General features: G+C 52.2%; 1 protein-coding gene across 2 annotated transcripts in view; it reads left to right on the top strand.

Moving 5' to 3' along the window:
- The window catches only part of STUM (stum, mechanosensory transduction mediator), a 37,095-nt gene extending 29,645 nt beyond the window's left edge, over positions 1-7,450 (top strand). Inside the window, exons 3-5 of one of the 2 annotated variants that reach the window (XM_015283634.4) lie at positions 2,361-2,369; positions 3,801-4,717; positions 5,761-7,450. In XM_015283634.4, the coding sequence (XP_015139120.1) occupies positions 2,361-2,369; positions 3,801-3,835 (44 nt within the window). In that variant the 3' untranslated portion in view covers positions 3,836-4,717; positions 5,761-7,450. 2 annotated transcript variants of the gene reach the window in all.
- The last annotated feature ends 5,597 nt before the right edge of the window (positions 7,451-13,047 follow it).

Here is a 13,047-nt window from a genome sequence, read left to right as displayed (position 1 = left end):
GTCAGCTGTTGAAACACTTGCAACAAATGCAACAAACAAATGCATTTGGCTGGGGAGAAGTTAAAAGATACTGAAGCAAGCCCACCTCTACTCTTCCTCGCCATTAAATGGCTGAGCCTGTGCATCCCGGCGATGGGATTTCGGTGGGCTAAAGGACAATCTAAGCACGTGATATCCCAGACAAATGTGCTGGAGGGCTTTAGCTCTGGATTCCCATGCAGTGAGGGGTGAACTGTCCTTTTTGACAGGCTCCAGGCAGAGCCCGTGCTGCACAGCATGCTTCTGCTGTTGGTTGGCAGAGCGCTGGGCAGCAGCCAGGGAGGCCGGTTGCAGTTCTCCCCTTCCTAAGGCTCCCTCGTTCTCAGCCATTGAGAGAGGAGCCCTGCCGGAGCCTGGTCCAAGAGGGGAGCCTTGAGGATAATGTCACGCTGTCTGTCTTTAATGAAGGGGAAAATGAGAGGAATTACAAGCCAATCAGGTGCACTTCAGTTCCTGGAATAAGTAATCGAATGGATGACTTGCATGCATTTAGGAAATAAAAAGAAATAAAGCGAGAGTCAGGCTGGTTTTGTCGAGAACAAGCTGTGTCAAACTGGCCTCGTTCCCTTCTGTGGCGGAGGAATTCATTTTGTGAATTGAGAAGATCAGACACACATCGTAGCTTTCAGACATGGACACTGTGTCACACAGCACTCTTCCAAGCGGGCCAGGAGACGTGGTCTGTGTGAAGGATTTGAGAGCAGTTCTCTGAGTATGTTTTTCTTTAACTCATTCTGAAATTGAAGCTACAAAGAGAGGTGTTTTGTAAGGCCCCTCCTGAAACTAGTTCTGCTCAGCGTTTTCATTCAGGACTGGGTGACGGTGTGGGCAGCAGGAGGCACAACAAGAGCAGGGTCAGGGCTCAGGTGGGATCCTGATGAACTGAAGAAATGGTTGGAAAAACATCCCCAGATGCATGGCTGTGGGAAGAGCTCTTTGTTTTACCCGCTATCTGAAAGTAAAGGGAGATGGAAAAGAAGCCCCTAATTCTTTTGCAGTAAAATAATAAGCTGGACTCACCTCCCTGCAATAACCCACAGATACCCCACGGGCAGCTGCAGCACTGTGCCCTCCCTGAATCCCTTCTGGCTCAGGAGACAGACGTCAGGGAGTGTTTGTCCAGGCGTTGTTGCACCTCTGATGAGCACAGCCCAGAAGTCAAGTGTGGCCTTTGAAAGAAGCCCTCACTCAACTTCTGCCCTCTCAGTTAGGTGTGTGTGGCTGTGCCCATGGCTGAGTGAAGGCACCGTCACCCGAGGCTTCAGAGGATGTGGACTTCTGCTGCAGCAACCTTTGGCCTCTCAAAGACTCATTGACATCCAGTAGCAAGAAATTACCTGTGCTCATACTGCCCACTCATCACTCCTTTGCTAATTGTGTTGTTTAGACCTTGCCATAGCACCAGATGATTGCATGGTCACTGCACTGTACATTTGGCTCCCAGAGACTTTGGCTGTCACAAGGCTCACCTTCTCCATGCAGGGCCCATCCCAGGGTAGGTTCTGCAGTTGCTCTGGTAAGGAAAGAGAATGGAAAGTATTTGAGAGACAGAAGAGCAGAGCATCTCCAAATGGCCGGTGAGCCTCCATGAGATGGAGCAAATTCTGAGAGCAAATTGCTTACTTAGATCCATTATTGTATTTTTAAATCTAAATAGAGCTGTACCCCAGACTGTGCCCAAGGTAGGGAGGTGAAATAACATTTGTTGTGCTCTTCCACCAGATGCTGCTGTGGTAGGCTATGTTCTTGCTGTAGCTGATGAATACTAGGCCCAGCCCCAGTCAGTAGTACCCAGCAGTACCCAGCCAGGCCAAGATACACAGCACGCACATGTTGCCTGTGGGTACGAGCAAACTTAGCAGCCAGCCTGGAGAAAATCCATCAGGTGTAGTTTTCCTGGCTGTAGGACTACAAACAGTGCATGGCATATTGCCATCTTTTAGGCCATTTCTTTTCTATCCAGCCTATGCAATGGCAGTGCCACTGAGGAGAAGCAATGTCACCTCTTGGCCTTGGAGGAGCTCAGCTTAGGGTCAGGAACCTCAAAAACAGAGGAGGATTCCCCTATGCTCTCTAAACAAGAACCCAGAACAAAAACAATCCAATTCAAACACAAAGGTCTCAGATAAATAGAACCTTGAAGAGGTTTCACCCTGGTCTGAATGTTTGGTTGTAGAGCAGATGTTCTCTGTTCACTCCGCAGCCCTGATTTATCCATTCTTTTCTGGTTCTTCATGTGTTTCGGATATACTGTCTACAGTTACATTTCTCCCTCTCTCTTTCTTTCATGTTCCTTTGCCTCCTTTTGTTCACCATCAAAGTTTCACAAGGTAAGTTTGTTTCTGTTCCTCCTCCTCAGCCTTGAACCCCAGGGCAGATCCCAGCAAGCAGTGGGCACCTGTCCGGGGTGAGGAGTTCAGGGCTGGCTGGGGCAGGTGCTGCCCGCTCCCAGCTGACATCCAGCTGTGTCTGAGTGCGTGTCTGTCTGCCTGTCTCTGTCTGTCCCGTGGCTGTGCCAGTGGATGTGGGGGCACAGGAAGGACGTTGCCTCTGGCTTGCAGTCGGCATCCCCAGCCTGAGAGCAGGGTGCCCACACATCCCAGTGCTCCCACAGCAGGGGATGCCTGGGCTCTTGTTGGAGAACCAGCAACAGCCCACCAAGGCGTTGGGTGGAAGGTGTCAGTGTATTCTGGTGCCTGTAAGACAAACCCAGGTCAAAATATTTCCTGGTGCCCTGAGGACACCCCCAGAGCACACTGCTCTGGTTTCAGAGAACCCTGAGCAGGGACACAGTCCCAGGGAGGTGGTTGGTAAGTCTGTGTGCAGATTGGCTGCCTTTTGCCTCCAAACACAAGTTGGTAATGATTTACAGAAGCACAATTTCAAGTAAACATGGTTAAGCTGTTGATTCGGGGCCCAGATGCTGATCTTGGAGCTGTCTGCTTTACCAAACTGTGCCTCAACTGTATCGCTGCACAGGCGCACTAACAGAGCACTACTTTGCATGGAATACCAATTGTTACATCACCAGTGCAGTACCTACTTTCCCATATAAACTATTTCATAAGACATATAAGTATTTTAGTAACTAAATTTAGCATAGGAGTGCTCATTTGGCTTACTCTGGTCATGTAAAGAGAGAGAAAAGCTCTGCCATTGCAGTTGGCTTCCAGTCAGTTGCAAACCAAGAGAGAGGCCTGAAGGGAGTTCTATCGTATCTTATTAAAGGCAAGGCTGTACAAACAGCAAGCAGTGGGGCCCTGGCCCCGAGGAACCGTGGTGAACAGGGCAGGACACTCGAGCCCTTGCAGACGTGGCTTGTACACACCTTGGTGGCGATGTGCACTGGATTTGCTACCGAAAAGGTCCATTTTTCCCTGCTGCTGCTGTGCCCTGACCAAAGCACCTCATTCCGCTGGCCTGAAGCAAAGCAAATGGGTAATGAGGCAGCAAGAGCCTGTGAAGGACTGAGGTTACTTACTGTGCAGCCACAGGTACCCACAGCACTCTGGAACCCCTCACAGAAGCAAAGCCAGGTGCCGTGCCTGCTCCCAGCACCTGCGGGGCTGTGTGCTCAGGTGGCTGTGCCCGTGGTGAAAAGGGGCAGCACGCCGTCCCCCTGCCCGGCAGCAGGGAGGTGGCAGCCCCGGGTGTCCTCACAGGGGTACCCCAGGCTCCTGGTACAGCCGGCTGCGGGCCCACACCGAGGGTCCTCCATAGGGACTGGCACTAACCATGTTCCCTTCCCCCCCTCCACACAGGCTCCAAGGAGCAGGGAATCCCACAGCAGCTGTAGTGGCTGGGACAAGTATGTTCAGAGAAACACGGCGAGCGATTTCCTTGGGCAGCTGTGGGCCACGGACCTTCTCATTACCCTTTGTCTCTCTTCTTCCTTTTGTTTTGTGCCTGCCCCCGGTCCACCTGCCTGTCCAGCGGAGCGGCGGTACCGAGCACCCGAGGGAGACTTGCACTGACTGAGCAGCAGAGTTGGGCACTGCGCCTTGGGACTGGCCCCGGCGAGCCAGCGATGGGCGGCCAAGGAGGAGGAAGAGGAGGGTGCCAAGAGGAGGGAGGCCCCTGGGCAAGGTGGCACCCGGTCAGGCAGTGGCACCAAGGGGGTGGGAGATGCTGCGCTCTTTGCTGTCCCAGCAGGAAGTGGCCAGAGCTACTTTGCCTCCTGTTTCGCTCGCTGTTAAAGAAAACCAGCTGTGAACATCAAATGCCAAGGAGCTATTAATAGATACGTGTACAGTCTGTAAAAGCAAACAAGTTGTACAATTTTTCCCCTCCAAGAAGCCATTCTTGACTGCTTCGTGGCAACAAAGGGCTCAGCCCAGCCTCCTCTGCTGTGTATTTATGATGCTCGGCGAAGCTGTATTATTGCAAACGTCTCGAGAAATGTGTTCCCTGTAAATCGTGTTGTACTGCTGAACTGAGTTGGGCCATTCCCTCCCTCGATCCATTGGCACCATGCGAGCACCTGCCCCCACCGGCCCCAGGAAGCTCCTGCTGGCAGCAGGCAGGGCACCCCAAGCTGCCAAAAGCTGCTGCTGTAAAGGCTTTCCCTCCCCTTCCCCTGGGAGGGATGTGCTGGCAGCATCCCCTTGCTTTGGAAATGGATCCCTGCAGTGCAACCCACGGTACCGGCTGACACGGTGGCTCTGCTCTGCTACCCACGGTAAGTGCCTGGGGCAATGGGGATCACACATCTGCTGGTGCCTGTGGTCTGCGGCCTATGGCTCTTCAGGCACGTGATTAGCAAGAGGATAAGGTACAAACAAGGAGAAAATGGATTTATGAAGGAGCCTTCAGGTTAAATGTAAACTGATATTCCACAGGTCCAGCTATTCACATTCAGCCTCTCCACCTGCAGGCAGCAGTGAAGTGGGCTCTTGGGAAGGCAGGTGCCAACAGCTGCTTCTTGTTAATCTGGGCTTGGGTGTGCTTAGGAGGAAAGGCAGCACAGCTGTCCCACCTCAATGCTGTGCACAGCAGCAGTGCTTGGGAAACCCATGGCAAACGAATGAGCTGCGGGTTGCACTAGGAAAGAAGCAATCTGGGAGCAGCCACTCTAAAGCTGAGAGATGAGTTCCTCAGGATCACCCATAAAGCAGCCAGATAAACCCTTAAGGTGCTGAAGCCTTTCCTAAGGTTCAAAACAGGGGCAGCTAGAAAGCAGCCAAGTATCATCCAGGAACAATGTGTTTCAGTGCCCACGGGGATGAATTCATTCGCAGAAGGATATGAATATTCAGTGGCCGCTCCTCTGCTGAAGTAAAAACTGCTCTTTTTGGGAGCGCTGCAGGAGCCCAGGAGCAGCTGCGTGGCCCGGGAGGAACAAGCAGAGGGTTGGAGTCAGGATAGCCTGAGCTCTGCCACTGAAGTGCTGTGCGTGCTGAGGCTCCCGTCCTTCCTTCACCCCACGCACTGCAGCCCAGCTGGAACAGCAGCAGGGCTCAGACAGTGCCGAAGCCTGAGTTCACACATCTCCCTGGGGCACGGCCCCCAGCCTGCAGTTCTCTTCAGCACAGGGATGGGCAGACCTTACTTACCAAAGGAGAGAAGGCATTTACGGGGTAGAGCTGTAAAATCCCCACCTGCGCAGGGGCAAGAACCTCAGCTCACACGCCCGTGAGAAAGGCAGTGCAATGAAAGCGCAGGTATACATGCTGCTCCAAAGCTCTCTCTCCTAAGCAGTGATTATCATTATCTTTTTTTTAGGGCCAGAAGAACCACCCAGCGCCTTCATTCCCCCCCTGCCCCGGGTGCACGTTGCATCCTGGAGGTCTCACTCATGCCTGCAGGAGCAAAGCCCCGGCCTCCTCCTCACCGGCCACATCAGCTGATGCTCCCACCAGAACATTCCCCTCTGCCTCCCCTCGCAGTTACGGTGCAGCAAACACCAGAAGGCTGTGGCGGTGCTTCTTGCTGATCCCTGCCCACAACCCAGCTGCCAACCTGGACTCAGACGTGTGCCACCCAGCCGGCTCCATATCATCCTTTGCTTTGTGAGTATCAATGTTTTAGGTGCAAGTGTTGCAGCTAAAGAGCAATAGTAACTTATGAAGACCCGCAACCGCTTCGCCACCATCAGCCAGCAACGAACTATTTTCTGCTGCTCTTTCCTGATTGTGAAGACCAGGTTTTTCAAAAAGGGCTGCAACGAAACAGCTTCAGCCAGGCTGAAATGCTGCTTTACTGCTTGTTGGGAAGCACTGTCAGGTAGAGACCAAACCAAACACTTCCCTGGCATTGTGGTGAGTCGTTGTGTCGCTTAGCTCTGGATCAGCTGAAGCACTGCAAAGGGGAGAGTGTGGAAATGTTGGTGCATCTGTTGGTGTTGTCGGTTCTGTACTTATCATGGAAAAAGGGCCATGGAAAACGCTCGCTGTCCTGCCCAAATCCCAAGAAAGCCGCATGGTCCTCCCCAAGTGCATCGGCTGCCCCGCATTTCACTGAAGACCTTTTGCTGGACGCCGCTCCTTGGCACAGCCTCTGTGCTGTGGGAGGTGTTACACAGAGCTCCGCCTCCAGGAAGCCCACACATGGAGACTCACAGCCCCCATACTCTTCAGGGGCAGCTTCGTTCCATCCCGCTGTTGCGTCCTCACCTTTTTGGGATGAGCCACGCACGCGCTCAGCCGGCAGAGCCTCCTCTCGCCCTACAGCTGCACAGCACCACGGGGGCACCGCACAGGGCTTTCTCCCACAAGTACACTTCTTTTTTGAGCTGCTCAGTCTGAACAACACCTTCTACACGTCAACACCAACGCTTCATTGGCACTCAGAATGGCCCGAGAAGAGCCCTAAATGCAGACAGGCCTAACGTTCCTTCCAGCCTAAAGTGAAGGCTTCCCCCAGGTGCTCAGTGGCGATGCATCCCCGTGGTTCCCAGCTGTGGTTTCTCTGCGTTTGTGCACACAACTCATTTTCAGGCAGTTTTGGGATTGATTTTCCTACCTGGAACTCAGCATTTCCAGTCCGCCTGCATACCACCCCAAGCGACCGTGGCACCAGATGAGCTGGGATAAGTGCAGCGAGCCCAGCAGGAGCCCGTACCACCTACCAGCCATCCTTCTTCCCCATCGTCTGTAATCGTGACCTCTCCCTGCACTCACCCAGAGGGCAGCAGCACTCCCTCGGTATGCTTCCGCCCTAGTGAGGAGGGAACCGATGCCTGCGTGCATCATCTGCTCCCTACATGGAGTTGGTGCTGGTGCCCTGACGTTCAGCCTGCCTTCTGTTTCTGTGCTGGTGCCCGACCCGACCCCTGCGGTCATGGAGGAGGGCTCGTGTGCCCACTGATCTTGCCAACTGGTTGTGATGTGCTGTGTTTTGATACTGTGGATTTTTTCCTCTCTCACTCTCTCTTTTTTTTTTTTTTAAGTTAAATATATTCTATTGCTGTACAGCTGGAATGAAACACACTCTCTTTATGTAGCCCAGAGAAACTCAAGCAGGCCTGAATTTAGATCAGGTTTCTTCCCACGGGGCAGCAGAGGCCTGGCTGGGGTCCTCACTTCAATGTGGCCATCTCTGCACTGCTGAGACAGTGAGAGCAAAGCCCCCCCTGTAGCTGGCAGGGTGCTCTCACCTCGGTTTTCTCTGCAACCTTTGCACTTTGAAACGACCCTGGTCACATTCCCATACGTGAGCTGGGCCACTGGGCAGGCGGGCTCTGGGGAGGGTATGAAGTTGTCATGGTGGGGTTGTGCTGGGGTCCCTCCCGGGTGTGTCAGCTACCTGCAGGCTCAGGGGGGAGTTCTCTTTGTAGGAGGTCCCACAGGGCTGACAGCCCACCAAAATGCAAGTGGGTATTTTGACTGAGGAGAGGTCCCTTTCTGGATACCACTATCCAAGAGCAGCGATGGCCCCCCCTTTACTCCACAGCTGCTGCACACCAGGCACACTGCACACACAGGTAAGGACATGGAAGCCAGCCCCCCTCCCAAACACACGCACCATCCCGGGCCGCTGGACCCCACCAGCACCAACCCAGCCATGCTCCTGGTGGGAGCCATGCACAGTCACCTGCAAGTGATCTCCACAGCTGGAGCTCACCTGGGGGCAAAACAGGATTAGTGCAAGTCGTATACGTGCTATCTCATAAACCTTACAGTCAAGCTGTTCAAACATACGTATGAACCCTAATAAAGCCATGAGAGGAGAACAAACGATCCCAGAAATGATATTGCAGTTGCAATATGCTTCGTAGGGAGTTTGCAAAGGGGAATCAGGGCAGCGTGGAGGAGGACGGAGGCCGCCAGCCCAGCGGGAGCTCCGCGCGACACCACGGGAGCAGCGGCGGTGCTGCGGTGCCACCTCGCGGGCTGCGGCCGTGCAGTGCCGGAGCAGCAGCAGCGGCACCGCGCCCCCCGACCACGGGGGGAAGAGGAGAGCTGTGCTATGCGTTCCGGAGGTAGAGTAGCCTTGCGAGCATGCAAAGCCGCAGGATGCGAAGCCTGGGTGATCCCATCTGCTGCCCTACAGCCTGCGTCGCACAAGTCTCCCCATTAGCCCCTCCGCACACTGACCCCCACGTGCACAGGCATGCAATCTGGTCTAGAGGGAGGTGTCCCTGCCTGTAGCAGGGGTTGGAACGAGGTGGCCTTAGAGGTCCCTTCCAACACAAACCGTTCTGTGATTCTATGCTGAGAGGAAAGCAGCACATTGCATTACTTTTCCTTTCGTCTGCACACTCTCCAGTGATCTTCCATTTGTATTGGCTTGCACTGCTTCCACAGCAGGGAAGAAAGCTCATGGGGGTCAAGGCTAAAGGCCAAAAGATCCCAGGATCACAGTCAACGGATGAAAGGTCAAAGGTCACGGGCTCAAAAATGACCTTTTGAGTGACTAAGATCGAAAGATGGAGGATCAAGGTCAGAGGTCTAAAGGTCAGAGGGTCAAGGACAAAAGGTCACATGTCCAACAGCACATGCCAGGCTGCAGCAAAAAAGGATTGAGGTGGAATTTATACCTTTCACAGTGTGGGGGAGATTCTTCCTACCTTGCATAGGATTCTCTGGGGAGATACTGCCTTGTGCAAGCATTGCAGAAAACTTAGCTGGTGAGCGTCAGATCTCTCTGCAGAAATGAATACATGCCAGCCCAGATACCATGCAGCAGCAGCACCACCTGGCTGCATTCTATGAGCACTGAAAGAAACCAAGGGAAGGAAGACCTGGGCTGGGAGTAAGCTCCACTTACAGCAGGAAGGCTGCAGGCAGGCACTGGATACCTCTGGGTTTCCCCGGGGCTCTACTCTTGAGAAGCAGGGTCCGATTGTTCCTCAGAATAGCCCATTTGTGATAAGGAGCCAGGTGAATCACACCAAAGCAGGTGTGATTTAGTAAAATTCTGCCTGTTCCCTCCTCAACAGTCCTTGCAGGGTTGAATCTAACCATAAGATCAAATGCGACCTGAGAAAGGGATGGAGGTGGGTGCCCACAGAGCTCCAGGCAGTACAAATGATGGCAGCATGCTCTGTAGGTGTGCAACAGCAGCCAATGACAGCTTCAGCCTGCTTATAGATGGCAGTGGCATCCAGGGGTGCTTATTGCCAGCTGGGAGAGGGGAGCTTTTAATGGAACCCTCTTTCAGGGCTGGACTGCAAAAACAGCGGTAGGTACTGCCCTAATCTAAATGTGGGGAGAGGCTGCTTGCACCACGAGCCTGCTGTGCTCCTGTGCTTTCACCTCCCTTCTCACCACAGAGGGCTTCACCTGCTGGGTCAGCAAAGATGGATGTTGCAATGCTGCTTCCACGTGCTAAGGCCAGCTGGCAAGTGAGTTAACGTAAACTTGGTCCTCTGTAGAAGAATGGAGATGCTTTGCCATGACTCTGATGACAGTCAGCAGGAGGTAAGTCAACTGCTCTGGTATTTTAGGAAATATCAGGGACATCCTTTGTCCTCAAAACAAAATATTTTCTGGTTGTCCTGGAGAAGCCTGTAGGCAACGTATCCCCTTCTTCAAATCTTTATAGCCAGCAGTTGTCACTGGGGGGGCTGGGACAAACAGCAGTCCTGGGGTGAGGTGGTGGCTGTGGCCACTGCTGCTCCTGCTGATGTGTTTTCCCCTCTTTTATGTGAAGGGCCAACCAAAATACATGGGGGGTTAAACTGTGTGGGAAAAGCACAGTACAGAAGGGCTTTACAGAAGTGGGAACGAGCGCTATACAGGGGGATGTCATATAGGGGAGGGCAACACTATAAGCTGTGTTACGTAGGAAGGGGGCAAGCACTGCATGTGAGGGCACTATATTTGCAGGGGGGACAAGCACTATAGGGTGGCATTCTATGGAAGGGTGAAAACTATGCTGTAGAGTGTTATACAGGAGGTGGGCAGTATACAGGGAAGCATTACAGTGAGTGGGAGAGTGCTATAAGCAGAAGGTGTTATACAGCACTCACTTGCCCCTTATAGGTGAGCATTTCAATGGGGGCAAGTACTGTGGGGAGACATGGGGGGGGTATGTGAGTTCTATATAGGGAATGTTAGAGGAGGCAGGGGTAAGCACAATACAGGGGGTAATATATGGGGTAGGTGAACACTACATGAGGTGGTGTTATGGAGAGGGGTGAGAAATACGGGAGGCATGTAGGACTACAAGAGGACATCTAAATAATATCTGTCTTTACATAACACCTTCTGTATTGTGTTCATCTGTCTGTAACATTTGCTCCAGTCCTGTATAACAACCCCATGTAGTGCTCACAGCCCTATACATTGCCCCTGCTTGTGTCCAGAAGAGCAAGTGGAACTGGCACTGAAAGTAGAAGTGAAACCAGAAATGGAACAAGTAAAAGCATGGCCAAAACCAGAACGGGAATTAAAAGTAAAATTGGCAGTGAAAGCAAAACTGGATGTGGGATCAGGAGTAAAAGTGTAATGGGAAGTGGAAAGTGGAACCCTAAGTAAAAGTGGAACTAGAAATGGATTTGGAACCAGACGTGTAAGCAAAAACAGAAATGGTAATATAACCAGAATTGGAAATGGAACAGAAGCAGAAATCGATGTGGGACTGGAATCAGAAGTTGAACCAGAAGTAAAAATGAAACCAGAAGTGGAAACAGAGCCATTCTAAACCACATTGAGCCATTATAAGACGTGCCAGGCCAACCAAGGTGCCGTGCCGAGCTTTGCTGACTTGTGCTAGGCCAGCTGGAGCTGTGCTAAGCCATGCCGTTCATGGTCAAACCAACCCAATCCGAACAAACCTGGGCCAATCCAACCTGGGCAAACTCACGACAACTTGAGCCAAGACATCCTGAACCCTGCTGTGCCAGTCTGAGCCATGCAGAGTCATGCCAAATCATTCTAGGCCAACTCAACCCAATCCATTCTGAGCCCAGTCAAGCCAAGCTGTCCCAGGCTGACCCAATCTGGGACAACCCAGGTCAACCTGAGCCAAGCCATGCAGTACTGAGCTGTACCAACCACACCTAATCTTTTTGGAACTGAGCTGAACTGATCAGTTCCAGGCTAGGCCAATCCATGCCCAGCCACACTGAACCAAGCAATGGCTTGCTGAATCATTCTGATCCATGCTAAGCTGAACCAAGCTGTGCTGAACTACACCAGACTGAGCGTTGCTGGACTGTGCTAGGCTAACCTGATCAGGTCCATTTCAAGCCAAACTGAACTCACCCTGGCCAACTTGGTATGAGCCATGCCATCTTGAACTGAGCCACTCTCGCTCATGCTGTGCCAAGCCAGGCTAACCTGATCCAACATAAGCCAACCCAAGTTGTGCCCTGTTCTGAGCTGAGCCAAGCCAAACTGATTCAGTCCAAACCAATCTTGGCCAGCCTCCAATCTGAGCCTGATACAAGTTGTAGCGTTAAGCTTGTTAATGATCACTGACGGATAGCCCAGTCACTTGTTCAGAAAACAGGAAGAATCTCTGCCCTTATCACAGATAACAATGATATATTGAACTCCTTGGGCCAAGCAAATAAGGAAGCTCTGCTGGAATCAGCTAATTTTGTTAAAGCCACTATTGTATGATCAAGGCAAGGAGCTCAGTGAGCATGCAGGAAGACCGACTTTGTATCAGGCAAAGAGGTAACAATTGCCTCTAACCAGTTTTAGGAGGACCCATGAAAGGTATTAATCAGAAGACCGGTAGTATGGAAGAACAACTTACCTCAAACGCAAGGGCTCACTGGAACCTTCCAGAAGGGAGCAATCTCCAAACAGAGATGTTTCCCTCCCAGCTGCTAGCCCTTAAATGAGGTTAGGGAGGGGTGGACCCAGTCACACAGGTGGATTGCTTGCACCTGTGCTCCCCGCGCTAGCCACACCTCCTCACCAGATGCTCAATCGCTGGTTCAGACTGTGACATAGCAGTTCCCATACAGAGTTCAACCAGCAAACACAGTGAGGAAGAGTACTGACTTCATCCAGATAGTCCCAGGACTACCACCACAAAAAGACTGAACACGTGCAAGGAGGCAGAACCCCATGTTAACGATCTGGGGGAAGCATTGAACATGTACATACTACTCGGGAAACCCTTTGTGTAAGAAAGATCTTTTGTACCAGGGACATGCAATTAGGGGGAAGTGCATCTGGTGCCAAGAATGAAGAATGCCTGCTTCCTAACACTCCAGTTTGAGACTTACGAGAGTTTCATGATCAACCAGTTTATGGTACCAAGCCGAGCTGTGCAAACTCAAGCCAAGCTATTCTAAATCGTGCCAGGCTGACCCAACTCAACATGCCCTGTGCTGGGTCAAGATGTCCTGACCTGAGCCAACCCGTCCCAGGCCAACTACTTCCAACCCAAGCCATACCAGGGCAGGGCAGGCTGGCACGAGGTGGATCCTACCAGCTGCCTTCCACCTTCCTATCATTATTCTGCCTCCACAGCAGCTATCTTCTTCGAAAGTTCCTATTTCACTTCAGATCAAAATTCCGTTTCACTTCTGGTTCCCCATCCACTTCCACTTCTGGTTATGCTCCTGCTTATACTCCCACTTCTAGTTTTGGTTATGCTTCCAGTTCC

The sequence above is a fragment of the Gallus gallus genome, chromosome 3 (assembly GCF_016699485.2).
Source record: "Gallus gallus isolate bGalGal1 chromosome 3, bGalGal1.mat.broiler.GRCg7b, whole genome shotgun sequence".
NCBI lineage: Eukaryota > Metazoa > Chordata > Aves > Galliformes > Phasianidae > Gallus > Gallus gallus.
Note: the sequence above shows the minus strand (reverse complement) of the source record. Positions and strands in the feature narration are given on the sequence as shown.